General features: G+C 40.1%; 1 protein-coding gene across 3 annotated transcripts in view; it reads right to left on the reverse strand.

Annotated features, from left to right (window-relative positions):
* The window catches only part of DAAM2 (dishevelled associated activator of morphogenesis 2), a 201,005-nt gene that overhangs the window by 36,863 nt on the left and 137,487 nt on the right, over nt 1-26,655 (reverse strand). For 2 of the 3 annotated variants that reach the window (XM_050314848.1, XM_050314847.1), the window contains exons 7-16: nt 21,808-21,918; nt 20,593-20,696; nt 18,171-18,237; nt 17,164-17,281; nt 15,524-15,662; nt 14,030-14,088; nt 13,428-13,612; nt 12,187-12,504; nt 5,282-5,389; nt 2,469-2,501 (exon numbers count right to left, since the gene is read on the reverse strand). In XM_050314848.1, the coding sequence (XP_050170805.1) occupies nt 2,469-2,501; nt 5,282-5,389; nt 12,187-12,504; nt 13,428-13,612; nt 14,030-14,088; nt 15,524-15,662; nt 17,164-17,281; nt 18,171-18,237; nt 20,593-20,696; nt 21,808-21,918 (1,242 nt within the window). The remainder of the gene's footprint in view (nt 1-2,468; nt 2,502-5,281; nt 5,390-12,186; nt 12,505-13,427; nt 13,613-14,029; nt 14,089-15,523; nt 15,663-17,163; nt 17,282-18,170; nt 18,238-20,592; nt 20,697-21,807; nt 21,919-26,655) is intronic. The other variant, XM_050314849.1, reaches the window with a different exon arrangement.

Genomic DNA, 26,655 nt, shown 5'->3' on the forward strand with positions numbered 1-26,655 from the left:
TTGAGATCTACCAGTATAATCTAGCTTTGAATGCACCTGTCAAATAAGCAACTTGACTTTTTTTTTAGTATAAAACAGCAAGCATGCTGAGTCAGATCAAAAGGCCCATCTACCCCAGAATGCTGTTCCTGAGAGTGGTCAACAGCAGATACCCAGGGAAATGTGTTAGATCATGGCAAGCCTACAGTGGTGCTTCCCAGAATTCATTCTCAGGACTCAAAGTTCTGCAACTCAAGGCTTACTTATATCAGTATGACTAATCCAAGAGATTTTGACCTGCAAGTATTGGAGTGTTTAATGTAAATCACAGATTCATATTGCTAGTTGTCGTTTCAGTTATTGTTATAGTCAGCCACAAAGAATCTGTGTTGTTCATGGATATACAAGGGATTCATAAAGCCATGTCCAAATGTGCTGCAGTGAGCCACCACCAATACCAAGTGGCATTTATAAGCAGGTACAATGCACAGCTGAAGCCATGCACACGGTAGTTCTGCTGGATGTGCCCAAAGTGCCTAGCTTGGCAGAAAAAAATTGCAATGTTACTTGATACATCAAATAGCGTTTCCAAACAAAGGAAAAATTGGCATTAGGTAAGTTCATTATTTCTGACAGAATAACTAGCATCCCCAAGTATAATCTGGCATGTAGAGATTTTGAGGTTTTTCTGAGTTTTCTGAGTTTGTGGGGAGGAACATAGGGGAAGGTGGAGATGGGCAGCTGTTGAATGGAAGAATGGTACTTGTTGGTCAGTGCTCTTGGTTTCAAAGTTTCACTGATCCTCACTAGCTAATGTTGACACACAAGTACACCTGGATGGTGACAACCAGCAGCCATCCCAAGGGAAAAAAAAAAGTTTCAGCATTTGGCTGTGTATGTGGGGTGGGGGTTTAGTCACCTTCTCTTAAAGCCATGCAGCATGGATTGGCACAGTAGCCTACATGCCATTTCCAATTCCCCAACACACAAGGTTCAACAAATAACTTCAGCTGTTCAAACATGGCCTACTGCTTGGTCATAAGAAGTGCACTAGTCTCATCTAAAAATATATTCTCTTAAAGTCATATTGAGTAGATATTTATAGATACTTGGAGTTAGGTGTAAGCAAAAGCAGATGAAGCCTCAGGTTTTACTGAAGCCAGATTCGAAGCCTAGATGAAGGAAAACAGATTGCATATGCACTATCCACATTTTCTCAGACACCCAAGAAGTTGAGCAAGAGGGCAGTGGTGACTAGCTTTTGTGAGACAGGCCAAGCCCTGAAAGCAAAAACAGTTGGAGCTGTTGCCAACCTGACAGACAAGATGCCTAAGTTTTATCCTATCATTCTTTATCAACTTTCCATCTGGAATAATATTATGTTATGTGCTTCAAAGAGTATTTCATGGTTGATGTTTTAATTGCAAAGTCAAAAATCAACTAAAATTTTAGTGCTGGAATGACTATACATGTTCATCCTATTGCTGTCTTGTTCCAAATAGAGTTTGATTTTGATAAGCTGAAGAACTTGTGGTCTGGTACCATGGCAGAATCCTAGGTTCTAGTAATTATCAGTACTTCAGGGAACTATTTCAGCCATATTGACTTCTTTCTTGGTGTACTGCCACAGTAGAAGACCCAGAGCTATGTATTAGCTGCCCCCAGTGGCAGAAATCCTGACTAGACTTTCTGAATATAGTTCCCTGAGCACTCATGGTGAGAACTACTTTCTTCTGAAGCCACTAGAGACACTTGTGATATTTGAATAATCTTTTTCCCAGAGCATTGCTCTTACCAAAATTATTGCCAAGAATTTTGCTTAAGATGCTGAATAAATTGAGAGGTATCCAGTTTAAAGACATATGGGAAATCCAATATCTCTACTTATCTAAACACCATTTTAGTCTTTCGCTGAATTTTTTGAGGGCTTCATCAGGCTGAAATGCAACTTTCCTCCATTCTAACCCTTCTGGTCCTCAGATGGCACAAATCCTTCTGCCAAGCCAAAGTGCCCAGTTCTACACAAAGAAATATTTTCTTTATCAGAGAGTTTATGGCTAGTGAATGCATCTGAAGACTTCAGTACTGTCCAAAGCAGGTGGACCACAGATGGGAACAGTGGGAGCGAAGACTCCCTGAGAGCACCTTTTGTTCTCCACTAGAGGGACAAATACTTTGGTTAAGGAAGAGTTCACATTCACATTCTTCTTTGTCCCTGGCCTTTTTCCCTCAGGATCATATCAAAAAGGGGGATACAAACACCAGCAGAAATGACAGTGAGATTATAACTAAGTAAAAGAACAGGAACTACTTCCTACTCTAGAGCTAATACAACTAAAGGAAGTGTTTGTAATCACCTTCCCCACCCAGAAGGCAGAGTGCAAGCGCATATGAAAGAGTAGCATGAGAGGAGTCACGGCCCCATAATGTCAAGGTGTGGGACTTCACACACACTGCAAGAGGATCAGGAGGCAGACAATGATACTCACCTGCTTACAGGAGGAAGGGTTAGTTAGCAGGTCCTATGCAGGCAGCAGTCGCAAATAACGAAGAAGAAAACATGCCAAAAATTAGTCACAGAGAAAGATATCAAGTTTAACAAGGCAGCTGAATTTAGACACACACTGTTTTCTAAGAGCATAAAATGCTTAGCAAGTAATACTGGCCCAGATGGTTCAAAGGTATTTCAGCATTCCTTTGCATACTTTAAATCAGCAGATGTTGGGGACCTAAGAGTTCTAGGTCTTTTCTGAAAATAATAAATTTAGTCTCCAAGGCATAAATCTCTTAGGTCTTGAAATATTAACTAGGATAATGCTTAAATACCTTTACAAATCTAGTCCAGAGCCTTAGTGAAAGAACTGCCAAGGTTAAAACTTGAGGGTCAGTTCTCCTCTCCTGATGCACAGGCACAGTTTGCAGTTATTAACAAGTACAACAAGTAAAAACTTGTTTCAATGGCACTAACAACTTCTAGCCAAGTATTTTGAAAGGCCTCTGCAACCGCCAAGGAAGCCTTACAGCACTGCTGGGTGACAAACACCAAGTATTTCACAACATATTCCATACTCCAGGAAAACACCAGATATACTGAATCCAAAGGTCAGTATATATTGGAGCAAGTCAGAAGACAAGAATTCTTGCTCCTGCATTCTGTACACTGGACAATTCTGTTTTTCCTCATAGTCACCAAAAACAATACACTGGGCTTGAGAGAGGAGAAGAGACTCTTTGTCCTTAAAGAAAATGAAGAACAAAAAAGAAAAGCTGTTTAATGTAAATGAAACTGGAAAAAAATACGAAGATCATGTTAATAACAGCAAAGAAAGAAGTATCTTTATCTCTACTCATTCAATTATTTCAGATGCAAAAGAGCAGGTCTTTGCATTGACATTTTTCTTTACAGACATTTGGATGAAGTTTAGAAGTCACAAACCCAGGGTAAACACTTGGTCGGAGCCGAGTATTTCCAAAAGTAAAAGAGGAGAAAAGACTAAATATGAACTGGAGAAATTCTTCAAAGTTTTTAATTCAAAAGCAATTCTGGTTGCCTGGTCCTTTTTTTTCTTAAAAAAAAAAGAAAAATTTACGAGGACTTGATGATTAGAAGCCAATTCACACTGGAGCGAGTATGGATGAAAAAGAAAGTATTACAATGGAGTATTTAAGGGAAAAGGAAAAAAAAACACAAACCACCAACATAAAAGCCTTAACAAAAGCTGGAAGGGCAGCAATACATTTAACTACACAAAAATGTGAGTAGCTTACATAACTGTTACTCTAGTGTCTAGAGCCACTGTCATAAAGTGTGTTTAATGAGGATGGAAGAGTACTGTTCCGAGACCCATGGAGGTCGCTCTGAGATGATGGCTCCATTCCAGTGGGCAGGGGTAAGGGTCAGGTTAGTTTATGGTTGAATAGGTCAGTCTGCTTTTCAGTGATTGGTAACATAGCCATAAATTTTATGATTCTAACTGAGACTCGTCAGACCAGGACAGCTTTGGCTTTGGATTTTGGGGCCAAAAGGAAGCAAGGCTTTGCAAGGTCACTTCTAGTGAGGAAGCTGCAATGTTTGCACCTGAAACATTGGAATGGAACTTTGATGCTGCAGTGGCTACTCATGTGCACAGAGGACAGTCTGGCTACTTGCGAGACAACTGAGAGCTCACCACCATAGCTAAGCTGTTGGCACAGGGTCTAAATCCAATCTTGTAACACCACTGAAGTTTCATGTGCCTTTCTTCCCCTCTATGAACTAAGATCTTGTTTCAAGGAATGGGATTCACAGAAAGAGAGGGAACCACTGAAACAGCAACAGCTATTTGCAGGAGCAGAATGAGAAATTAAATCTCATCATGCAACAGGTAACATTACATTCTTCACAGTTCAAGTGGGGATGCTTCTCTATTTGGCTGTGAGCTAATAAATTAGAAGAGTTATTCATTATGCTTATTGGATTAGACAGAAAAATGAAAGAGAGAAGGGAACCGATGGGAAGTCCAAAAACAAGGGGTTGGTTTGTTAATTTTAAGGTGCTGAATAAGTTAATGAAATAGTCATCATCACTGTAAGGCATAATCAGAAAGGTTGTTTACGGCAATCAGGTCTGTGTCTTTTCCTAAAACTTCAAAGCAATGATCCAGTTCTGCAGCGTACAAGGGACTGAACATATTCCAAAAGCAAAGGAAAGCTGGGGGAGTTCAGGGAGTGCAAGTACAATCCCTCTGCTGCTAAATCTCATTCAGTGGAGATAGGCAGACTGAGGTGACTTGCTTTCCAAGAAATAGAGGAGGGAAAAAAGACATTGTAATAAATGGCCACTTTTAAAGTACGCTGTTTGGGTTATAATCTGTTATTCAGACAGTTTCTGTCACCTAGCCAGTTGGATCAGTTGGCTGTTTAAGAAGAAATAGAAGGAATGAAATTTTGTCAGCTAATTCAGTCACCTTGTTCAGTACTCAGACAGTCTTTTTCTCTAGATGAATGGGAGAAATAGAAAGATTGATATGCAAATATAAATATCAAGCTCAGGAGGTTTTGGAAGGCAGTGGGTATTGAGATTAAACAGAGATTAAACCTGCTGGAGAGCTGCCATTAGTGTGAAGTATGTCAGTAAGAGAAGGTTATCCTCTGCCCTGTATATCTCTCCCCATTTCTTTTGGTCTTGTGATTTTTTTTGAACAGTAGCAAAGTATCAAATGATACAGCCTGACTGTAGGTGGACAAGGGCCCAGACGTGTCATATGTTCTTTTCTCCTCCAAAAATTCAAGGAAGACAAGTTACGGAAGAGTTCACCCCTACCTGGTGTCTCTGATACGCGGAGAACATCTTTTCAAAATCTTCTAGATCCAGTACCTTGAATGCCTTTAAATCATCAATCTCATTCCAGATTGTGCCATGGATCCTCTCCTAAAAGAAAAGGTCATATTTTAACGAGATAGCAAAAACTTTTAGCTAAGAACATCCAATCCCATTTGGATAGATCATACTCTTGTGTTCAGTGGTCATATTCCTATGTACTACTCCTGCTGTTTTAGAGGGTACACTTTGTTTCAAGAGTCAAAGAAGAGAAAAAATAGTGGCTTTTTTTTGTTTGTTTGTTTGTTTTTAAACATACTATTTTGTATTTTTCATCACAGCAAGCCTCTGATGAAAAGGCACATTCCAAGACTAGCAGACCACATCTCAAGCATTATCCATGATCCCACAGCGTACTTCCTTTCAACAGTGGCCATCTGTCTAACACAAGGATTGTGGTCTTGCTGAAAGAAGACCACCTCCCTCATCAGGAGGAAAGAGCCTAGGAAAGACAGTGATGCATGACAATCCCCAGACACATCTTCCCTCTTGCAAATTTTGCCAGGTTTTGTTATAAAGCCCAAAGGGTGCATGGTTTTCATTCTTCCTGCCTGTGAAAGTAGTTTAAATTTTTATTTTATTGTATTTTACTTTTAAGGCTCTGAGCCTTTGAAGTCTAATTGTTTCCTATCACATAAACTCCCTTTTCTACATGAGGTCTTTGTCAACTCAGATAGACATAGACTATAGCCAGATCTCTGAAAAAGCACCATCCACACTAACTGGAAATGTTCACAACCCTTGTGATGATACATTATCCTGAATGCCAGGGAATCCTGGCTGTCTGGCAGATGATTAGCATGGAGTGAGACAGGCACAGACTCCTCCTACTTTGCTGTCCAGCAACCCCAGACAACACAGGTTCTCGTAGTACATGAATTGGCTAAGCAGCAATCATCCTAAACTAGATTAAGGTCTTGGGTCTCCTGCTGACATTCTCAGGACAGATACCCTTGCTGGCAGAGGACACCAAGATTGAACTACCTTCTCCTTCCTACTGACTGTTAAGGTGCATGTTGTGTGAGACAAGCTTTGGGCAATAGCCCATTTAGAAAAGGAAAGCTTGCTCTTCATACCTGACACCACTATCTTTCAGTTCATTTAGTTAAAGAGGTACATAAAGTACATTTATTGTACTTTAATAAAAAATAAGGAAGTCATTGATTAAAAGAAAAAAGAAATGGATAGAAGGGATTGTAAAAAAGACCTAAGCAAACCCCAGGAGATGAAGAGCCGGAAGAACACTGGTGCAGAGAAAGCCAGGAACAGCAAGCAACAGCAATGAAACCCTCACAGAGGCTCCAGCTCAGAAGTACCTGACTTGTACCTCCACAGCAAAGTGCATTAACACCTAATTATCAGAACTAATTAGGAACAGGCTCTACTTCCCATTCAGAGTCATCAAAGGAATGAGGGAAATGTGGTAAGCCACAAGGCTCAAGGAGCAAGGAAAAAAACTAATGGGAGGATAAAATGAGGGGGAAATAAAAGTGTGAAGCATTCTGGAGGAAATTCCTGGCAGGGCAGAGACTGTGGAGAAAAACCAACACCCTCTCTCCAGAGATGGCCTGTGAGTGCCTGAGGGCGAGGAGGGGTGTCTGCAGTGCTATTTACAATAAGAGCATATCCTAGGCGGGAGCAGCACCCATCCCTGAGCAGGCTCACCAATACCACTGTATCATCCCTCGCAATCAGTGTGGCTCTTCTTTCCATAGTGGGAAGAACATCATGACCCTGTGACTGTAACACGGCAAACAAGTTTGTGAGGCTCATCTCAGCCAAAGGAATAGGAGACAAAGCTAATTTTCATTTTATCCTAACACTGAACTCTGCTGCCAATCTTAGCCAGAAGCATTCAGACAGAGTGATCGTTCTCATTCAATTTCCAGTCTGGCGTTATAAACTATGGAATATAAATCCTAAGGGATGTATTTGAACAGCAGAGCAGTTCTCCCACTGCCTCACTGTTTGAGATTGTCCCATCAAGCACTGAAATGGAAGAATATTTCTTGACAGGAGCCAACGGACATGACTTCAGGAGCAGCCCTTGGAGTTATCATTGGGATAGAGCCCTGAGGAAGGCAAAAAGCTGTATTCAGTGTTTGGCATATGTTGGATGTGACTCTAGAGACAGCTACTCATTAGAGTTTTGCACATCTACCTGTCCAGCTGCAAAACTCTCACAGGATTAAAGTTTCCTCACTAATGGCAAGAACAGTGAAAATGTGCTACAGAACAGTCTAGTGTGAATGAACTGCAGAGGTGCCAGAACAGGAAATTCTGAGACTCAAAAGGGATTGCAGTGAGTAGTTCTTGTCCATACTTTCTGAGGAAAACAACCCAATGAAAATTATCCTAATTTGAATTCAGATTCATTTTAGGACCCGGGTTGAATCTGGTCCTCTACAGGATGGTATGTATGCTACTTGTAGCAGAGAGATTCCAAAGCAGCACACAGTGCAATGGCATGCACAAACAGAACTTGGACCAAAGCAACACAATTTTAGTGTTAATCCAGTCAAAAAAAAAATCAAAGCAGGCAGAGGTATAAACATAATTTGCTACACAAAACACTTCCAATGGGGCTGTCCCTTCTACCATCAGCTCTCTCCTTGAAAACTTTCATATTGCTGTCAGATAATTTCCTACAATGAGCTCTTGATACACAGTTACAGATTAACTGGCTGATAGTTCCTTGCCATCAGCCAGAGAAGACTAAGCATTTTAAGAGAAACAGACCTGCATCATGTGGTTGCTATGACAAATGATTTCTTCAACACCATAAAAAATACTTATGGTCCTCAAATAACAATTTAAATTTTTTATTATTTCTTTTCTTTTTTTTCTCTGTCCTTAAAAAGAAAAAAATAGAACCTAAAAAAGAAAGCAGTCACTTCATCTGTAACACGCTTTTCTTTCCATCTTATTTATTTATTCAATCATTCATTTATTCACTCTACAAGTCTTCCAAGATCTGTGGTTTGCTCTGCTTTTTTTTTTGCCTGCCTTGAGAAGCAAATCCTATGAAGTATACTTCCCAACATCCTCTAACAAAATGGTAGTACACACAAAGGCAGGAAACATTGTATTATCAGAACAAGTATTGACAAGGCATTTGCTCCATCAAGTTAAGCTTTTGGTACATTGCATTTAACCATTCACTTGTTGCAGCTGCAACAGTTACATCATTTCACCTTTATAATGAATCCCAGTTTGCTGAGACCAACCAAGATTAGAGAATGACAGCATTTCATGGAGTTACGAGTCATATCATGTTGTCCTCTGCTACATCTAACAGATGATTTTATTCACCTTGAAAGATATAAATAATGATATTCTGGAAGCCATCAAAGAACATCATGACTCAATAACCTCACAGCATGAGTGAAAATTTGCAGTACTTTTGTTTGACCTGCAGGTCCAGAGATACCATGGGAATGATAAGTGTCCTGTGAATACTGGAGCAGGCAATCCTGCTCATTAATAGGCTAATATTTGGAGAATATTAACCAGAGAAGTGGAAGAAACTTAAAATTTTAGTTCAGAAGTCCATTAGGAATCTGAAAAAGTGATATAAACACAATGCATTTTCCAAACTTCTCTCTTGATATCACATCCTTTCTTCAGTGTAAGAAAAATCCACTTTGAGCAAAAACTATTTCTGACCTGTTGGTTACTTAAGAAAGCTGTTTTATCTTACTGTAGGACTAAGCACCACCACAGTTATTATGAGTAGTTTCACACTGAGATTTTTTAGAACTCTTTTCATTAATTCTGAATCTATGGCAGCAGTCCTGCATCACTCTTTGCTATGATACTCAGATTGCTTTTAGGAAGAAAGTTCCAGAAAACAGAATCATCAACAACATTACAGAAACATTTTAAAAGAAAAAAAAAAGTGTCAAAATGGACATTTCTGTTTGGGTGATTGGTTGTTTTGGGTTTTCAGGGCTTTGTGTGTGTGTGCGCTTTGGGTTGTTGAAAAAGTCCTATATGCTATGTAGAACAAATATCTTTCTCTGAGACTATTTTAGTCAGGTCTATTTACAGGTGGCTAAAGAAAGCCTCCCTGAGATCACTGACAGGAGTCATCACCAGCCTGACTCTGAATGGGAAGCTGCTTCTCCAGCCATGAGATAACAAACAAAGCAGTTGAAGGTTGGACTGGTTTGCTCTGAGAACTTAAAATCTATATGTTTATATTTAATAAATAGGGAATTATTAATCCATACTTCCAGTGTGCTTGAAACCAGTCCATCATTTGAATAAACCATAAAAGTCTGGTCCCTGATTGACCTTGGGCGTTGTATAAAATTCAGAGAGAGAGAGAGCATGGCTGCCCCAGAAACAAAGAAAGGAATCTTTCCAGGATATTACAGTGGTTACATTGCAATATCTTTTTCTTAAAAAACTGAGACCCTTGGCACTAGCACTATTGTAGTGTTGTATGAATGGAATTCACAGATGATGTTACAGTGCTGTATGAATGGAGCTGTGGTGTGGAAGGGCTTCATCGGAATTCAGCCAATCCACTCATCTAAATGGCTTTGCCACTGATCATCAGCTCACATCAAAGCTAGTAAAAAATCCTTAATTCTCAATGGAAATTAGTGGGTTGGTGGAGTTTCCTTGTTAGAAGCACGGATACTTTCCAGTCAAACCTTTTCTCGTGGTGCCCACGGGAACTGTGGACAATCTGTTATTGTCAACTGCTAAGAATGTGACTATATTTGATCTTTCTCCTAACACCCAACAGCTCAGTTCTTTCCTTCCAAACACAAAATCAGCATTGGGAAAAGAGGTGTCATATGACTTGCCCTGGAGAACTGCCTTGATTCCGCTACTGAGGAAGTATATTGCAAACAAATCCCTCTCAGCCAGTCCTGTCCACATTGCTCTTGGGCTCTGTTGGCTTTCTCTCGCTCCCTTGAGTCAGGCTGCATGGACAGAGAGGAGTTTGCTCTCATGTGGGCTGCCTTAATCCTGGCATCATTTTCACACTTACTTGAGAAACTTTAGGGAGAGACTCTGTACAAACTACTTTGAGAAGGGTGGTCTAAACAGTATGCAGAGATAACTAAGAGCAAAATAACACATTTGACCTTGGTGCAGCCCTGAATTTGTGTACAGCTGTTTCCAACACTGTGTCCTCTCACCTTTCTGTGTTCCATGGTGCCTGAGCTCTTTGCTAACTAGGGGGGATCTTTTAAAATAGAGGAATGTAAATGTAGTGTTAATTTATTCACTCTTTAAAATCTTGCTACTCTGACAGTTCAGGAGAGCACCACAAAAGTGCTGCAAAGGTAAAAAAACGCATGATGAGGGCATCCAACCTACCCATGGACTTTGCGTTCAGAGGACTCATATCCCTGTGAACAGAAAGAAAGTGCCTGATATAGAATCAGGGCATCCAGGATGACTGATGAAGATGACCAAAATATATGTGCTCCTCCAGCAGTCAGTGGAATTAAATGATTCCATAACAATGTGCAACCCAAGTAACAAGGTGAGCTACCTGTGTCTCAAACACAGGTGCTGTTTCAAACAGCCCCTGCTGTTTGCAGAAACCTTACTAGGTCAAAACACTAACACTGGTAGACACCCCAAAACGAAGGCCCCACCCTCTTATGCCCTATTTTCCAACTATTGTGCCTTCCTCGAAATAGTGTCTTTTAGCCACTCACCACCCAGGTCTTCAATTTTATTAGCACAGCTGCCTTCACTCTTATCCAGAGGGCAGGATAAGCCTACAGTTACTGTACACTAAACAGAAACACCTGTGACTCTCTCTTTTTCATATACATTCATACATATACATATATTAGTTATTATTTCTTTTCTTCAGAGCACTAAGTCCCATGTTCTGCAAAGGAAAATAAATCCTCATCCTTACATTCTCTCCCACACCCCCCACGTGGCCTTGATAGACAAGCACAGACGGTGCAGCAAATATTTCACTTCACTTTATTTTAAAGAAAAGGAGAGAGGGGGAGAGAGAATTCTTGTGGCATTCCAGAGGTCCCTGGACACTCATTCCAAATGCCAGAGTTGGGCCCTGGGTGAGTTTCAGTCTAAAAGAGAACCTGGGTTTCTAGGCAGCTATCCAAACTCAACACAGACACTTTTTTTCTTTCTAAATCAGTTAAAAAAATTAAGACCTAAAGAGAAGGGGAAGGGGAAAAAAAAAAGAGAGAGAATGAGAGAGAGAGAGAGAAGGAAGAGAGAGAAGTGAAGGGGAAGGGGACCCAACCAAGGTAGAAGAAAATGAGTGCAACAGGAAGAATCCAAGTCGTCTGTTTGGCTTTTTGTCAATTCAGAGTTTTATCCCCAAGAGACAGAGTTCTATCCATGCAAGGAGAAAGGCAGCTTCCCTCATGGCCATGAACAGATGGTGAAGTGAATCAGGCCACCTTTCTCTCCTTGGTGATGGCTCCTGTCAGAGTAGAGACGGTTTTGCAGCTGCTTCTCACCATGTTTTTGCCCATATTGGCTCTGGTCATCCTCTTCCCTGGTGCACATGTGAGGGCAGCTCTGGAACAACCGTCCTGGAGGTGTCCAGCTCTGGCTTATGTATTCAGCCCCACTCCAGCTTTGCTTAACCAATAGCACGGCCAGATCCACTGCAGCTCAATCTACCCAGCACCTCGGTCACCACGGGAGATGCACCGCACTGCTGGAGAACTGGGACTTGTCTTGAGACTTCCTCCAGACAATTAATGACACATACTGACCTCAGCTCACAGAAAGCCACAATATCACTTGTTTCTATCACTTGCATTCACAGCATTAATCAACACATAGGTTTAATTAGGAGGTCAGTTAACTCTGAGGGTACTGCAGTTTCTTACCTCGCTCAGTTTAGCCCAGTTGAAGGATTTCAGTGGGTGTGAAGGCTGTGGGATAGATTTCTTCTTCAGACTGACGCCACTGGTGCTGAAAGAGGTTGTTGAAGGGGGTGGCACTCCCATGCTGAAGAAAGGTGGGGCTCCTGGTGGAGGAGGAGGCCCTCCTGGAGGAGGTGGTGGAGCAGGAGGAGGCGGACAGCTGGAGAAAGGCAGAGGAGGTGGCAGTGGTGGCAAATTCTCAGACATGTGAGAAGAGGACAAAGCTAATGGACCGCCTGGAGGAGGGGGTGGTGGAGGTGGGAAGGAAATGCCGCCCCCTTGCTGGAAAAAAAAAAAAAAAAAAAAAGAGAAAAAGAAAGCAGTTTAAAAGGCACAATAACTCCATGTTGCCAGCTGATGTGATTTTATTACAAGTCTCAAAATATTTGATGTTTTCTTTAAAGCCTCCTGCACTCAAAGCCATGCAATAAAGGGAGGAATCTCAGCTTTCATTTAAGAGAAAGTTTCAAGCTCTTGAAGTTGTGGAGAAGAGCTTGAAAAAAGGAACCATAAATGGCTCAGAAAAACAGAAAGCTAGTAAAAGAAGCCAAAATGTATTATTTTCTCCTTATGTATGAAAAAGAGGAAAGTTCAATCTTATGAACTTATGAACTCTGGGTTTAAAAGCTAAGGGTTTGAAATACTGAATACCTGTCATTAGGCCCCACTAATGCAAAGTGGGAGAGGGGAGGAGGGAATGAATCTGCTTTCTGCAGTGTCTAACTTCTCAGGGCTGTGTTCTGGTGAGTTGTGGCTCAGGCACACTGCTGGGATAGAAGGAGCAGCAAGCAGGAGGGAACAACTGCAAATGTCACTTCTACAGAGCTTCAGGGCAGTACAGATGCTCTTGCAGCATGATAGGAATCCTGTTTCTTCACTAAATACACTTTCATATCGGGGAGGTTTCTCTCTAGTCCACTGAAATAAAAGCCAGGGCCACCCCACTCAGCAGTAAAAATTATGGCTGGAGGAGGACACATGTGCCTCAGAAGCTCCTACAAGGAAGGTGGCTGAGGAGAAGGAATGGAACAGCCAGCCCATGCATTAACCATTCTACACCACCAGCTCAGGGATACTGGTCTTAGCTAAAAGCTAAGTATTCTCTATAGTGACCATGGAAGTGTTTCACTCACAATATGCTTTTGTTCATCATTCACTAGTTAGCAGGCTTTAAACAAGGGTGGGGAAGACTACCAGTCTCATACCGAGAACTCATTAAGCTGAGCCACCAGGTCATTCATCTGGTCTCGGGTCTGGCGCAGCTCCAAGGATTCCTTCTGTAGCTTGTCCTTCATTTTGTTCAGTGTCTTCATCATTTCATCTTTCTCCTGGGTCTTTGTTTCACATTCCCGCTCCTTCTTCTCTAGCCTGCTCATCAGCTCGGCATGGTCTAGGGGGAATACACGAGTGGGACTGATGAAATAAAGCTCATGAACAGTCCCTGGAGAGATGCTGGCTATGATGAAATAAAGCTGACAAATCTGTCAGTTCAACTGGGGATGTATAATGAAAGCAGGAAAAAGAAAATAGAGTCTGACTGCCTTGACAATGACCTTCAGTGATCAAGACAGCAATGTCCAAGTTTCAGTTAGACTGTACAATCAATACACATGAGGACTAGGAGAACTTCCATCCTATGAAACACATAAACTGATCACCATAAGACAAAATGTACACGAGGGAACAAAGCAGGGTTTGTCTGCAAAAGGAAAAGTTGTGCCCAGCTCTGCTGCTTGCTGCTCTGTGTATGAATTGGGATCAGTCTTGCCTCCTCTTTTTCCTAACCAAGCACAGAGGATGCACTCACCTTTCCGGAACTTCTCTGCCTGATCCCTCCACTGCTTGACTTCATTTTCATTCACCAGCCTGCAAGATGAAATCAGATCATTTAAACTTGTTCTGAGCTACCCAAGCCAAAAGGCAAATGGCCATTATGTGTGGGTATCAGCAAAAAGTAACCTGGCAAATGTACATGTTTACACAGGATCATGCCAGTGGTCAGTTTGGATCCAGATTTTGATCCTTAGCCAACAGCTAATATAAATGTGATGGCTTGTTACTCCAAGTCATTAAAATGGATAAAGGAATGCCTGGGGAAAAATCCCAGTACATTCCTGTCTTCAGGTAATACTCTCAAAGTGGCAAGTCTACTTATTTTTAAAGAGAGAAATCATCACTAAAATAATCATAGCTGCTATGGGTCACAAATTACCCCAGCCTTAATATGAGACCACATTGCCACTGTTTTTTCTACTTTCTCCGGCTCTATCTTTTTCTTTCTTCCAAGGAGGGAGGATGCTTATCTATTGGGTAATACATCAGTAACAAGGCAATTCTCATATCTCATACTGGCACAGCTATTTCCTATTACTGACAGAAAATATGCAGGGCATGCAGGGGATTGATTAGATATGCAGAATGAGGAGTAGCTATTAAAGTAGAACGGGAAGATCGGGCATGAGATCTACAATGAAGTCTGATATCCAAAGGCACAGAAAGAAATCAGCACCAGTGTATTTTTCCATGATGGGAAATCAGTTTTTATTTTGGCTCCTGCCTGTAACAAGAGGTATTTTTGTAAGATTTTTAGTACAGGAGAATTTGGGTTCATATAGGGTTTATGTTCTATAAAATGCTCTTTTCAATGGATAATTCAGAAGGGTAATGGGCCGTGAATTACCTGCAGAGGAAGTTGGATGGAATGAAGAGTCCAAAAGTTTGGCTAAAAAAGGACTGAGAACAGGGAAGTTGAGATGAGAGCCAGCTCATGTAGCTAGACTTCTCAAATGATGTATCCTATGGGAAAAAATAATGGTAGTGCCCTCAGCCAAGTCTGTGGGTGAGAGCAAGCAGACATTTTATGAAAAGGTAAGAGGTTTTGTGTGCTAGGTGGGGGCTGCTTTCCAGTATTTTCAATTTTTCTAAACTTTGTGATCATTAGTGAGGAACGAGATCAAAATATAGATGATGATGTTATTTTATTGTTTTTAATATCAAGGAAAACTTTCAAGAACATTTGGAATGAAAAAAGGCACATGAGGAAGCCTCATTATGGAATGGTATTTTTAATTGCTCTTCTAACCAGCTTAATATTTAATAGAAATTAGAAGTCAAAGGTAAGGACTCTGTTAGAAAATACTGCCAAGTTAAGATGTCACTAGAAGGAAACTATTTGCTAATGAGAGCAATGAGAAGCTGTAAGTTAAAATAAAAAACTCCTCATATATGATATTCTGTTTATTAAGAATCTGCATACTTATCATATACCTGCATAACAGAAATAAACAATAATGCAGCTTACATTTTAATGATATTTTTGACATTGAAGTTTTCCAATGGAGCTATATCTGGATCATCTCCTCGTTCGTCCTGAAGAACAATTTGTTGGAGTATTCTGTCCAACAGCTGCCACTGCTGGAAGTTTCCTCCATTCCTCTTATCTGTATGGAAAAAGACCAACCCATGAGAACTTCCAATTCCATGCCAAAGTGCACAGATCTGCCGACAAACTGGCATTCTTTCCTTTCCACCTTCCATCTCAATCCTGTATGTAATAAATAACAGAACAAAAAGCCTAACTCTGAACTGTCATGAGCAGATAATTTACAAACACCTGGTATATTGTAACAGGACATAACAGGCATAGGTGACTTGGTGCCTGATTTGCACATTCTGGCTGTACAACCCTTTTGACAGGTTAGCTCTAACTTCCACTTTAAACCTCTAGGAAAGTGATTTCTTTGTGATAGTCATTACTCAGTATTTTCTGGGTCTTGATGCTGGGTTGGGATTTTTTTGGTAACTAGGTAACATCATGATCAGGCACTGTAAAAAACAATCAGATGTTCTATCTGCATGCTTGGTTATCTACAGGTCAGCAAAACTCAAATGGTATAAAAAATTCATATAAATATGACCAAATAGTGTAGAGATAAAGAACAGAAATTGAACTCAAGGGACTGATTCCATGGATATCAAAACAGAAGAGCCAGAGCAATACAGAGTTTACCTCAGCTTGCTAAGTTACATAACCCAGATCTTCATATTCTTTAAAACAGCACTAGTTTGCCACTAAAAAATCCAGTCAATACATAAATGTATTTTTTGTGCTGTCTTAAGGAGTAATTATCAAAGAGACCACTGAGACAAAGAACTGTTTGAATTTCTTCATGGCAGTACTTGAATCTAATGAGAGCCTGAGAAAATACCACATTATTCTGAAAAACACACAACAGCACATCTCCCTCATGTTCCCTGCTCAGTTTGACTGCTCAAATACGGATAAAAGTACCTCAGATAGCTAACAGGACCAGGGCAGGCAGTTCTTTAGTGATCTTTCTATGCATTTCCTCAGCTGCTACACTCTAGAAGCATAACTGACATATTTTATTACAGTAAACAAGAAGATTCCTATCACTTCTTTTGAAAAAAAGTGCCAGTATTATTTTTCACTTTGAGTATCAGGAGCTCTCCACTGATGAATTGTCATGAGACAGCAGCCTGAAGACTTACTGTGGAATTTCCCAGTGACAGAACAGCTTTCAATACCATATTGTTCATCAGAAAAATTCCTCAGTGCATTTTTTTTTTTAGTATTTGAAATGCTATCTATTTCTGGGAATTCCCTGATCTATAGCACAAGGACTCTTTTTTAAAACTCCTAATTTAAAATCATTGAAAGCTCTGTCAGTGACTAATTGGAAAGTCTCAGCTACTTAATTTTATTTGCAAGTGCAGAGGGGTCAAGCTGCTGCCTTAAATACTGTGACAGAAATCTGCTGGATGCAGTCAGTGTAAGATACCAATTTCATCAGCCACAGCCAAGTTCTGAATAGAAGACAAGGGCAGTGTGTGCCCTGCTATCTGTGAACTTGTACCTGCACCAAAGCTTCACCTAGTTCTCCAATACTTCTGGCTCTGGAAATTTGTAAATGTACTCACATGGCATCTGCAAACAGTGCTGGAGGATGGATAACAAATAGGGATAGGCGTCTGTGTGCTTCAGTCTCTTCTTGATCAACTCAAACATCTGAGAGGCACTTTTTGTATCAATGTGGATCTGAAGTAAGAAGAGAGAAAAACCTTCCACAGTGAAAGCCTGATTAACTGTGAAAGATCCAATCAACACAAAGACATGCAAAATCTCCTGCCATGTCCAGCTGCAGGTTCCAGTGAGGAGCATACACATGGGCCTTGGAGACCACCATTGTCATCCCTACTCCGATACGGAAAATGTCTCCAAAGTAAAGGGCTAGAAAGGTAGGAGGCATGCAAAGCCACCAAGAGCTGCTCTGGAGCAAGCAAAACATTTGGGTTCTAGAAAGTGCTGGCACAAACAGTAGAAGCTAATCAAGAAAGGGATAGTTTTCTGTATCAATGTGCAGCAAGAGTTGTTCATGAACAAAGAGGAGACTACAACTATCCTGGACCCTACAGCTTCTTACTGATGCTAGAGGTTGTGGAAACTGTCCTTTTTTTATGCTCATCTTTAAAATCTGCCCATTATAAAATACCATTCCTCTCCACAAGACCTTAGGTAACAGTCTTAAGTAAAGTTTCCTGTAATCTTGGGAAAAGAGCCCAACCTTCACCCATACCCCTGTAAAGGGGATGTCTGAAACTAGAATGCAGCTGGATCATAAGGACTAGAATCTTGAGAAGGAGGCTTGAGAACCTTCTTCACTCCTGACCCTTCAGCCAAATAAAAGAAAGAAGTTTTTATCAAAGCTACTTGGCAGAAGTTCTGTGTGTGATCACTGTTTTCATTGTTCACACATCACAAACCTCCTCCCTGCTAACTGAGAAAGAGTGAAAACAAGAGCATCAGCCACTCTCAGCAACAAAGTAAAACATTATTTTCAGGGAGCACAAAGGGAAGTTGCATCAAACATCCAAACTGGATGTAAGCTCAGCTTTGGCGATTTCAGGCACTCCAAAGAAAAGCTTACCAGGTCAAACCGCTTGGCAAGTTCCAGGTCGTCTTCATTTCTGACCATCTCAAAGAAATCTAAATGTCTAAGAGAAAACAGAAAAATGAAACAAAATTTGCTGATGTTCATTTCATAATTCAGTCTTAAACTGTTTCATCACTGAAGCAGTAAGACCTCATTTTCAGCTAGAACACTTGGACATTGGCAAGCCTTTTGTACATGAAGTGCTTTCATAGGTATGCAAGGCAAGGGGGTCAGTGACAGGCCCAAAGACACGGCTGGCACAGGTATATGTGCTCTGTAACTCCCATGCTAACTCACTGTATTGAGGTAAGGTGCTAAAAATAAACATAAGATAGGAAAGGGATATTCTATTTGTGCTAAATGCAATGCCTGCAGTGATAATACATAAAAAGTTCACACCATACTTGCTAAACAGATGTTAGACTGTTAACAAGTTGTTTCTTTGAAATAGTGAAGCAGAGATGCATTCAGAGGACCAGTTAAACAGCAGAGCTCATAACTGTCTATATATGCCTACTGATAAGTACAGCAGCATGCCTGTGGTTGGATCTGGGGGGCCTGGTGAGTGACAGATTTGACCATCTGGACTTCTCTTACACAGAGACCAGAGCACAGTAGATCACAGAATCATAGAATCTACTGGGTTGGAAAAGACCTCCAAGATCATCAAGTCCGACCCTTGATCCAACACCACCGTGGTTCCTAGACCATGGCACTCAGTGCCACATCCAGTCTCATCTTAAAAACCTCCAGGGATGGCAAATCCACCACTTCCCTGAGCAGCCCATTCCAATGCCTGATTACTCTCTCTGTAAAAAATGTCTTCCTAATATTCAACCCAAACCTCCCCTTGCACAGCTTAAGACCATGCCCTCTCATTCTAAATGATGGCCTAAATGTCCTACATGATGTGGAGAAAGGCTGTGGCACATTCCCCTGTACAGATCTGTTAAATGGTCTATGTAATCCAGGCATCTGAGATCTTCCCAAACTTTTCATTCTCATGGCTAACTTGTAAATCTAAAAGTGCCCCTAAGCCCCTTCCAAACACTCCTGGTTAACTGTCCAAAGGAATATAGGTTACCTAAGGGACAGATTTTCTTTTTGCTTATCAAGTTTTAGATCAAAAGTAACATTCCTGGTCCCAGCTCTGCAGCAAACTCTAGATATATGACTGTATGCACTCTTTCCCTGTGACATTAATACCCATGAATATGCCTCCACCCGCTCAGAGGTGTGAGGCCAGTGTGTATGACAGCAGCTGGTGCTAACTGTGTTTATGCAGAGTCTCAGGCACATTACATATGCCCCCAGAGATAGCTCTATCACCCTACAGCAGCTTCTGACTGGATGTCTGAGAAAATGGTGCCTTTGTAAGCTGCAGGTGTAGGCCTGATCCACAGGTTTTTCACCAAGTGCTTTGGCAAACTTGACACTTCTATCTAGGAAATCCCAGATATCAGATACCTACAAACCAGCCCTGCTCTGTAGGAAGGGGATGCTAAGGGATAGCAGCACATCAGCAGGTCAGTGCCTCTGCACAAGTGCCAAGCTTAATGTGGTAACAGGAGAAGAGACTCTCACAGCTGCCTACTTTCACACTTTAAAATGCTTCACTGTGTTAGGCAAATGGATTTTATGAGGCTCCTCATTGGTTCATCAGTCTTTTAGCTTCTTGAAGTGTCTTGGTCAAACTGTTCCGATCATTTACTTCAAGTCTTTTTCAGCATGGGGCATTGCAAAGGTTTAATTTAAGGTCACTATCAGCTTCAATTACTGTGGCAAAATAACAAATTGCTTGTGGAGAAAGCATTTATTACCTTTATAACTTTTAACACAATAATTTGAAGGTGCCATTCAGTGTCACATTTTGTGCAGTAGCAGGGCTGTTTGAAAATACTTCTCATTCTTCTCTCATGCCCCATAGGCATCTCTACCCCATCACAGGTGCCTCTTCTCATAGCTGTGCCTGTGTCACTTTTTGAGAGGTTGTGATACAGGATAGATCACAAAAAAAGACTGGAAAAAAACCTTGGAAACTCAGAACCTGCACTTAGACCACACATACTCAGTCTCAATGAAGTCAATGAACTACTGGCTTCCCTCACTCCTACCAGGACAGGTTTTTGTTCCAGTTTTGCTACAAGAGAAAAGAGTTAGAACATTTTTTATATTTTCCATTTTGATTGACATCCCCAGAAGAAAAGCAGTTGAGAAACTCCTTGCCACAGCCTCAGCTAAGTTAGCATGTATGTTCCCTACTTCATAATTGATGTTAATTATAAGGATAAATCTCATTTATTTTTTTAAATGGAGTCAGTTTCAGGAAGACACAGAGACAGCTGTCTCAAATAGAGAAGAGTTTCTAAGAACTCCTTCTGTTCACCAATAGTTGTTTTCAGAAAATATATTTTACCTGTCCAGTGTGGCATTCTCATGTCCTCTTAGCTTGTCAATGACAGGTTGAATTCCCAGCATTAGAAACTCATATCGTAGGTGTAGTCGGAACTCCAAATTGTCCTTAAAAAGTGGGGGAAAACCAAGTTATTTGGTTTCAAAAGCTGTCAGTCACATTTTAAAAATTTTATTTAAAACCTCAGTTCTTCCATTTTTAGTATCCTCTATCCTGACACCAAATTCACAGGATGATTAATTCCAGTAAATTAGGTAAAAGAGAAATTAATGCTTTTGCCTCTGTTTCACCTAAACTACAGTCCTCGTTTACCTACTATGAGTTCTGTATATGCAGTCATAAAGGCAGCACACTCCATGTTGCTCCATAAAGAACAGAAGTTATTAGTGTTTTTCCTGATAGTCCATTAGAGGTTCATCTCCCACTTACAGATGACCATTACTGCAGTCTTCCTCCTAGTTTTTATGTTTACCTGTCATAAAACCACTGTATACTCTGACAAACTTTCTGACATCTATTCAGTGGGATGTTACAGGACTGCCGGAGATAAAGACAAATACGTCGTCAGACAGCTCTCATGAGCTTGTTGTCTGTTGTGGTTTAATAAAAAAAAAACAAACACACAAAACCCAATGTAACAAAAGTAACACTTTTAATGAAATAAACCAGTTTTAACTATCCTCCAGACTCAAAAGGAAGTCTTGTTAATGAAAGAAAAACAATTGGTTTTGTTGGGTTTTTTTAAATGTCTCAATTTGATATTTTTGAATTAAAATGCTTTGAGTTTGTCTTTGAGTCAAAACAACATTTCAAAACATTTATGAAGGTAAACCAAAATGTTTTCTAAAAGGCTGAAATAAGGAAGTAAATGCTATGCACTTCTTAAAAAAAGACAAAAAACCCCAAAAAACAAAACAAAAACAACAAACAAAAAACCAAAACCAACAACAACAACAACAAACTAACCAAAAAAAGAAACAACCCAAAGTAATCACTTCAGTGTAAGTAGTCTGTGTAGTAGTCTACATTATATTGAAGAAGCTGGGAATGAAATAACATGGAAGACATTGTAAGACTGATCTTCACAATTAAGCATTATTTCCCACAAACTATATCCATTCACTACGACAAGACTTGTGACTTAATCTACTAACTATTTCCAAGGTTAATTAATTCAAGCATAACGTTTTAGAAGGAATATCCAGGACAGTGACTCACCTCACCAGCACCTGCATTTAGAACAGCATTGATAAAGGACATGATGGCTGTTTTGAGGTTTACTTCATCTCGGTATCGCCCCATGCTTCGGTCTAGCTCATTTAACAATGACTGAAACAGAAAAGCAAGCTGAGTTAGAGGACATAATCTAATTTCTTGCACCGCTGTGCATACTGTTGAAAGGATATGCACTTAGTCTTCTTCCAATTTGCTATATGTTTGCTTAAAGAAATATTTATTTTTTCAGACAATGCTGTTAGAAATTCTGGGCATTCACAATAAACAAATGAAGAATAGTGATTGGAATAAAATGCCCACCTGATCCTAATAAAGGAAAAGTTGGGTTTTTTCTTAAAACAACCTATTATTTGAGAAAAAACAGATGCCCTTTACAGTTCTTGCCAACATGATCTAAGAAAGCAGTAGAATGATGACCTTCCTCATCAGTTAGCTCTGTATGGTAAATATCACAGATTCATAGAACCGTAGAATGTTTTAGGTGGGAAGGAACCTTAAAGATCATCTAGTTCAAACCCCACTACCATGAGCAAGGAACCTTCAACTAGATCGGTTTGCTCAGAGCCCCATCCAACTTGCCCTTAAACACTTCCAGGAATGGGGCATCCGAAACTTCTCCAGGCAACCACCTCCCGTGCCTTACCACTCTCTCAGTACAGAATTTTTTCCTAATGTCTAATCTAAACCAGTTTAAATCCATTCTCCCTTGTTGTGTCAATACATGATCTTTTAAAGAGTCCCTCTCCATCTTCCCTGTAGGCTCCCTTCAGGTTCGGGAAGGCCACTATATGACAGGGACTTTATACACACAGAAAAACAGTATCAGATTCATACATTGTTTCTACTCACATCACTCAAGTAATTTTCATTATTTTCTTGGATCTCAGTGGGATATATTGTACTTATGTATACAGGGAAAGATAACTTTAAAAGGAAGCTGTCTTTTGAGAAATATAGCCTATACTCAAACCTTGAAAGATTTCTCCTTGTTCTTCACTTACAACCATTTAACATGAAACAGACAATTATTACCTCTCGGTAAGCTCCTTTTGGGGATTTGCAAATGTGCATACAGCTCCAAAGCTCAAAGGTGAGTTGCACATCCTCCCTGGAAATGCAGTTAAGCTCCAGTTTCCTTGTTACAGACTTACAGAATGGTTTTACAGATTGGTTGAAAACAACCTTTAAAGTTCATGTTGTCCAACCTTCCTGCCATGGGCAGGGACATCTTTCCACTAGACCAGGTTGCTCAAAGCCCCATCCAGCCTGGCCTTGAATTCTTCCAGGGATGAGGCATCCACCACCTCTCTGGGCAGCATGTTCCAGTGTTTCACCACTCTCATCATAAAAAACCTTTTTCCTTTTATCAAATCTAAATGTAGCCTCTTATAGTTTAAACCCATTAGCCCTTCTCTTGTGACTACTGGCCCTGGTAAAAAGTCTTTCTCTATCTTTCTTATAAGCTCCCTTTATATACTGAAAGGCTACTGTAAGTCCTCCCCAGGGGCTGTATGTTTCCCTACTAACCAAATAAGGTGAGTATTTAGCATTTAGGGAGAACGTAGCACAGGAATACTTTTGCTTTAATTTTTTCATACATATAGATATTTCACTATAATCTTGTGAACATCAGGAGGCAAAAGACAAATAACAAATAACATTAGTAGCCTTTGTCGTATTTAGGATTAATTCCACTTGAATATTTACCAAAAGAGGTTATATGCAGAAACTGATTAGCCATGAAAGCAACTCTACTTTCAGCTTTCTGCTGATCACCATTAATCTTCTCTCCAGGATCTTCTCTGATCAGTGCATAATTCCAAGGATGGCACTTGGTTTGCTGTAAAAATATCTTGACTTATACACTGCTACTGAAAGCTGGTTTTACATCTGAGCATAGTATGTTCATTATCGAACAAGCTTGATTTCATAAACTCCTTTTTCTCGCTACTTCTAAATTTCCCAGCTGGAATTTGCAGATATCCCTAGTCCTGGCATTTGAACTTTGGTCACATCCAACTTGCCCATAGTTGTGCTATGACCAAATAATATTTTGTTAGAAATGGGAATGAGTCTTACATAAAAATACATGACATGCCCTACTGAGGCAGACTGGCAATCTGTTCAATCCAGCACCCTATATCGAACAGTGACAATAGAAGACTATTTAAAAAGTCTTTAAATTCACCAACAAAACCAACTATCCAACTTGACAAATAAGCAGAAGTGAAATAAATGAGAATTTAGTTCTGTTACTGTCATATTTGACACTGAAATCTGATGCACATGTGTCTTTTTGGAATAATTTAAGCAGTCATCACTACAGAAGCATCAAAACCAGGGATGGTTTAGCTGGTTTTCTTCAGAGGCTTCATTCCTACCATATTTTCTCATCAATTTTTAGGAACATGCTAGAATCTATGCAATAGCATATAAGATACAGCATCCAGACAGGTTGAAGGATGTTCACAAAAGTTTTCTATCCTGCATTTTAGAATGCTGAACAAAGAGCAGAATGCAGTGAGGGCCAAGCCAAATTCAGGGCAAGGGCAAACAAAACCCTGTGTTGCACGAAGCTAATTGAAAAGTAGCACATCTTCATGCGATTGTTCAGCTTGAGAAGGAAACGCTGTAAGTTCACGCAATTCCTAAACATCAGAGCCTACACCCGCATACCATGGCCAGACTCCAAAATCTCCAGTCCTTTGCAAATGGCTGAGGTTCAAGTCTTCACTTGAAAATTTCCTGTAAAAAAGATTTCACCACACCTCTTGGCAGCCAGTTCTGTGGCCCAATTGATCTTATGGTTATAAAGGTTTTTCCTACTATTTTAGCAAAACTTTCCTCACTTAATCCCATTATTCTTCATCACTGACATCCAGTAGGGTTTCACTCAGTCTGCAGGAAACCTCAAAAGGCTTTGGTTGAGCCCTAAAGGGAAGAAGCAAATTAAGGGGGAATACTGGATTTTAATTTGTTCCTTTTTAGCTCCTCTACTATGATTCCAAATTGATCAGATTTCTCCCTACAAATTATGGTCTGTACTGACAGTGTTTAACAGAAACCAGGCAAGGGGGCTCTGGAAGGCATGCTCCTAATCTCCACCTTTTCAACTGACAATATCAAGCCTCCTTTATTCCTTTGTCTCAAGCTTCAAAATTACAAGCAGCATTAAGGAGGGAAACGAGTGTTCTGCCCAAAGCAGCCCAGTTAACATTTCCACCTGAAAGTGAAATCAACTCCTTTCAGACAGTATCTAACACCTAGGTTCTCTCAGGACTAAAAGGAAAATTCTTTCTCTCCACAGGGACCCACAACAGGATGAGTATTTTAAACAGCAAGCTAGGCTGGAAGAGCACTGGAACATCCTGATAAACTTTTCTGGGCCAATAGAGCATTATGACTTGTTAGTTTGACTCAAAATACAGCATGTTAAAAGGTAATACATATTACAATGTCATAACACAAAGCACTGACTCCACAGGAAAAATGAAGGGAAGCAGCGAGCATAATAATGATCAAAAATGCAATGGCTTAGGGAAGAGTAAGACTGTGCCCCTTTTACAAGGGAAACCAGTCATAAATAGGATAATGAGACATGAAAGGTTTTGAAACCAGAGACTCTTCTTTCTCAGTTTTCATAGCATTTTATAAACCTGCATCTTCACAAGAAAAACACCCAAAAATTCAAGCAAAAGTAATATTTTCATGGTCACACAATGAGCCAGTGACAGAATTACACTAGTACCAATACATGGAAAAAAATCCCAGCAAGGACACCAAGGACTCATCTTCCTAAATCCACATTTCTGCTTTGAGGGTTTATTGTCTGTTTTCTTTCATCTCTCTTCTTTAAGGGGCAGAGTGGGATTTTTAAGCAAAGAAGTCTATTTCAAACAATTGGATGAAGACAGAGCTTTTCCAGATTGCTTCAGGAAGGAGTTTGAAGGCATGCCTTTATACCACTGTGGTATTTGAGTAAAGATAGAATGCTACTCTGAAGAAGATAATTTTCAAAGAATATCTTAAGAGGAAGTGCAGACTGCATGTTGGACATTAAAGGGAGAATTATTCCAGGCAGAAAGACATTACAAAAGAAGGCTCAATGTTTAAAGCAAGCAAAGGGATAAGGTCAGGCAAGAAGATGCAGCAAATGTGAGACAATAGGAATAGTGACTATGTAAACTGAGACACAAACATAAAGTATAGAATCTTGTCTCAAGTGTCAAGACAAAGATGATCCTGATAGACCTATAAACACACTGAACATCGAAGACACAAGGTGAAGTTACAGTATTAAAAGGCATTTGAGTAAAGACTGAAGTCTCAACAAAGAAGAGTAAGTTCTGGAGAATCTCTCCATGGCTTTAAAGTGAACTCTATCTGAAGTTAAGGACTGATAATTGTAGTCAGTAGATTAAATGCTGGCAATTTGGAAATAAGCAATATTTTACATCAAAGTTTCCATTCAGAGCAAAATATGGTTATTATGTTAAGGAAATACTACTTCATATTCATAGAAATTCTATCCATATTTTCCATTAACTTCAACTAAAAAAAAAAAACCAAAAAACCACCGCATCAAGAAGCAAAGACATCCTTTCCAAACTATTCTAGTTTGATTAGTGGTCTTCACTTGGTGAAGCAATTTGATTAAATTTGACGCAATTTGGTTAAATTAATTTATAATGCTTAGGGATCTCACTGTAACTTGAATGTTGACTTTAGATACACTAGTATAAAACTGTATGTTTCTTATTCAAATAGTAGTAGTTATTGCAGGACAGAGCCAATGCAAGTTTAGTAAGAACCGTATCTTAAGTCACAGCT

This window comes from Myiozetetes cayanensis, unplaced genomic scaffold (genome assembly GCF_022539395.1).
Source record: "Myiozetetes cayanensis isolate MyiCay16 unplaced genomic scaffold, myiCay2020 scf2-11, whole genome shotgun sequence".
Classification (NCBI taxonomy): Eukaryota; Metazoa; Chordata; class Aves; order Passeriformes; family Tyrannidae; genus Myiozetetes; species Myiozetetes cayanensis.